General features: G+C 48.0%; 1 protein-coding gene across 4 annotated transcripts in view; it reads right to left on the bottom strand.

Annotated features, from left to right (window-relative positions):
* The window catches only part of SLC13A5 (solute carrier family 13 (sodium-dependent citrate transporter), member 5), a 44468-nt gene that overhangs the window by 13309 nt on the left and 27108 nt on the right, over window positions 1-4051 (bottom strand). For all 4 annotated transcript variants that reach the window (XM_011994644.1, XM_011994647.1, XM_011994645.1 and 1 more), the window contains one exon: window positions 2743-2904. In XM_011994644.1, coding sequence (XP_011850034.1) covers window positions 2743-2904 — 162 coding nt within the window. The remainder of the gene's footprint in view (window positions 1-2742; window positions 2905-4051) is intronic.

Genomic DNA, 4051 nt, shown 5'->3' with positions numbered 1-4051 from the left:
GAGGCCAGGGACCACATCTTCTCTCCTGCATATAAATCTGTGGATGTGTGTGTTTTTATACATGCGTGGGGTCATTTTGCACATGGAATTTGGTAGCCCACCTTTTAAATTCTACACTTTAAAATTTAGCCACATCTAACAGCACCTGTCAGAGAGTAGGCACTCATTAAATAGTTGTTGAGTGTATGAAAGAATGATGTAATTCCTAAAATCTATCAAATCAATCATGTATCATGCAGATTTACATGCACATGAGGGCAGACACATGCAAACATGTTTGTTGCAACAATGTAATGGCAAAACGCAGGAAGCCAATTCAATGGTCATTAATAGCGGGATGATTAAATAAAATATGACACATACAAATGATGAAATAGTATGCAGCTGTAAAGAATTGGATTGGTTTTTTGTGTTAATAAGGAAAGATCTCCAAGACCGATGATTAGATTTTTTAAAAATTAAGATGTATGGCCAGGCGCAGTGGCTCATGCCTGTAATCCCAGCACTTTGGGAGGCCGAGGTGGGCGGATCACCTGAAGTCAGGAATTCGAGACCAGCCTGACCAACGTGCTGAAATCCCATCTCTACTAAAAATACAAAAATTAGCCTGGTAAGGTGGCGGGTGCCTGTAATCCCAGCTACTCGGGAAGCTGAGGCAGGAGAATCGCTTGAACCCAGGAGGTGGAGGTTGCAGTGAGCCGAGATCACACCATTGTACTCCAGCCTGGGTGACAAGAGTGAAACTCTGTCTCAAAAAAAAAATAAAATAAAATAAAAATAAGATGTGTAATGACTATAGAATGATACCCTTTATTTAAAAAGAATGTGTGTGTGTGTGTGTGTGTATAATATCCAGAAAGATACCTGAGAAATTAATAACAGAGGTCATCTCTAGGGAGGAGGCTAGAGGATTAAGGTCTGTATACATCTTTGCATTATTAGACATTTTTAGCCATATATCATCTGCAATTTAAAAAATCTATACTATGAGCATGTTCCCATTTTATTACCCTTTGAAACTGATTTTTAATGGCCTGATAGTGTTACATTACATGAATATATGATAATTTATTTCAGCAAACCCCCTTTTACTATGGATATATTTGTGTAATAATTCTGTCATACATCATCATAACATATGTTGGTAGGGATCTCTGATTACTTTCCTAAGATATATTCCCAGACACGAAATTGCTGAGTCAACGGGTCTGAGCAGGTTTAATGTTTTGGTTCCCCGACCATCCTCATTTTCCTGGCTGTGGGTACCTCATGGTGTCTGCACCCCACACTCCTCTGCAGCCCAGCCCAAGGACCATCACCTTTTCCTTTCTCATAGGTGGGCGTGAGACAGGAGTGTGATGGGCCTTAGAGGTAGCTGGGGGAAATTTTACTTGGGGTTTCTGGTTCTAGAAAAGCTTGTTTTCAAAGAGCCCGTTAGGGCCTGCATTTTCCTGGTTGGGGCCCTCGGTGCTCCCAGTTAGGGCTGGAGATGACAAAGCCAGGGTCTGTGCTAGGAGAGAGGAGGCATCACCACCACGTGCCTTGCCTAGCATCAAAGGTGCTCCTCCTACAGGGCATCTGTTTGGACAGTCTGCTTAGGAGAAGAGAAAAAACACCACGTCATTATTAACAACACCACCACCTCCCTACTATTAACAACACCATCATCACCACGAAGAAAAAAAAAAAAAAACCACTTAGGTTTGCTTTTTATACACACAGACACCCAGGCAGCTGAATGGAAATTCACCACCTTCAATCCTGTGTCCAGGCCCTCTGGAAATCTGTCTCCTAATTCCAGAATAATGACAGCCTCTCCCATGCTCATTTTGTAGTCTACAGAGGCTTTTCACAGCCCTCGTCTTACGTGGCCATCAGCACAGCTCTCAGAGGAGAGAACTGAAGGGCCACGTTCAGAGATCCCACATCTTGAACTCGGGTCTTCTGACTGTGAGACCAGGGATCTTTCCATACTACCCTGAAGCGGTGTGTCTTTGCAATGGATGACAGAAGGAAATGAAAAAAAAAAAAAAAAAAAAAGCCACTGATTTTCCTATAAGCTCTCCTTTCTTCTCAATCCCAACCCAAAAACATGCTTGTCCATAGAACAGAATGCTTTAGCCTGGCACTCAGCAGCTTTTCCCACGACCAACAGCTACCCCTCTCAATTCCCTGGGATCCCTTATCCCTGTGCTCACCAAGCAAGGCTTCTAGGAGTCCTCGGTCATGTGCACCATTGCCTTTACTTGTGCTGCTCCATCTTCCCAGAATTCTCTCTCCCCTCCTACCTACGCCTAAGTCCCCACTCCTCCAAGGCCTCTTCCTGGGGGGTTCCAGCCAGTGGTGCTCCTGGTCTGCAGTCCTCCCGCACACCTGTGCTACATGCTCAGAGACCATGGCACTGGCCTGCTCCTCCTTAGCCCAAGTCCTGTCTCCCCAGCTTGAAAAACAATCCAGTTAGATTTATAAAATAAACTTGAGCACTTGGTCCATGGTTGGTGCTTTGGTCAGCACGAGGGGTACAAAGAGGAGTGGCAAAGCAGCAGAGGCCTCAGGGGCAGAGGCATCCAGGGTGCACAAATCCATGTCACAGCCAGACACAGGTCTCCATGTCACAGCCAGACCAAGCCTGGTCTGACTCTGGCCTGGATATCGCTGCCTCGTCAGGGACCCACAACATGGCCATGGGTTGGCAGCTTCCTGTGAAGTGGAAGGGCCCCTCCCCACCATCAGGTTACTTACCATGGAGGCAAAGATGGGCAGGAACAAGGTGGTGGTGGCCACGTTGCTTGTGCACTCAGTGAACACGGCAACAAGCAAGGATAAGATCAAGGTGATGGCTGCTGCGGGCACTGCATGCAAGGGCTCCATCTGCTTCCCCATCCACACGGACAGCCCCGAGGCCTAGGAAGCACCAGGAGGGCAGTCATCTGAGGGCTCCCAGCTTGCAGTTCCTTCAGGGCCAGAGCAAGCTTGGCCCATCCTCCCCTCCCCACCCTGTTTCTCTACACCTCATAGGTGACCTCATCCATTCCCACCATTTTCATTCCCATCCTCACTCTGCTGTCTCCTAAATCTGTATTTCCAGCCAGCTGGCCTACTATGTGGATTTACATACCCCTACGCCTTCTGGAAGTGTCCACCCAGATGTCCCAAGAGCACAATAGACTCAAATGCTCCACCCTGCATTCATCCTCCATAGACCGGAATCTGCTTCTTTCTCTGGGCCTCCCAGTCTGGTGAAGGGACTCACCATCCACCAGCCATCCAGCCCAGTAGGCTGGGAGTCATGCTGCTGGTCTCTGTTCCCCTCCTTCCTTAAACCCAGTCAGTCACCAAGTCACCCAAACGTCTCACATCCATCTCCTCCTCAGCCCTCCACAGTTTTGGAAGCTCAGAAGAATGATTTCGGCCAGAAATTGAGGGTTTAGATTTAGGGCTTTAGGCTGAGAAGAGATTGTCCAGGGAGAGAATGAAGTGTGAAAAGAGGAGAGGCCAAGGACAGAGCCTGGGCAGACACTCTTATTTCAGGGAGAACAGAGGAGAAGTCAGCAATGAAGGCTGAGCAGGAAGAGTCCGAGTCCGAAGTAAAGCTGGAGACTGTGCTGAGCTGGGGGCCAGAGGAGGAAAGAAAGTCCACAGAGTCCAAAGTTCTGAGCTTGAGTGAGATGAAGGCTGCAGAGTCTCCGCTAGCTCTCCTCCAAGCCCTGCCCATCCCAGGCCCCCACTCCAGACATCAGAGTGATTTCCTCAAGTGCAGATCTGACCAACTCACCCCCTGGCCTCAGTCCTTCAGTGGCTGTCTACTGCCTTCACAATCAAGTCCACACCCCCCTATATTGGGGCCCTCAGAGAAGTGGTTTCTGGTAGCCTCACCAGCCTCCTCTTCTACTTCTCCTCAGCTAAATACCTCACATTTTTCCCTCACCTGTGTGCCACTTCCTGAAATGCCCTTCCACATATGTGCCCCTCCCTAGTCTGTGAAGTCTGTCACTAACAGGGACCATATCTCAATCTCCTCTGTAATCTCTGTGCCTGGCCTAACACTAGA

This window comes from Mandrillus leucophaeus, unplaced genomic scaffold (genome assembly GCF_000951045.1).
Source record: "Mandrillus leucophaeus isolate KB7577 unplaced genomic scaffold, Mleu.le_1.0 Scaffold46, whole genome shotgun sequence".
Classification (NCBI taxonomy): Eukaryota; Metazoa; Chordata; class Mammalia; order Primates; family Cercopithecidae; genus Mandrillus; species Mandrillus leucophaeus.
The sequence above is the reverse complement of the archived record's forward strand: the minus strand, read 5'-3'. Positions and strand labels throughout refer to the sequence as shown.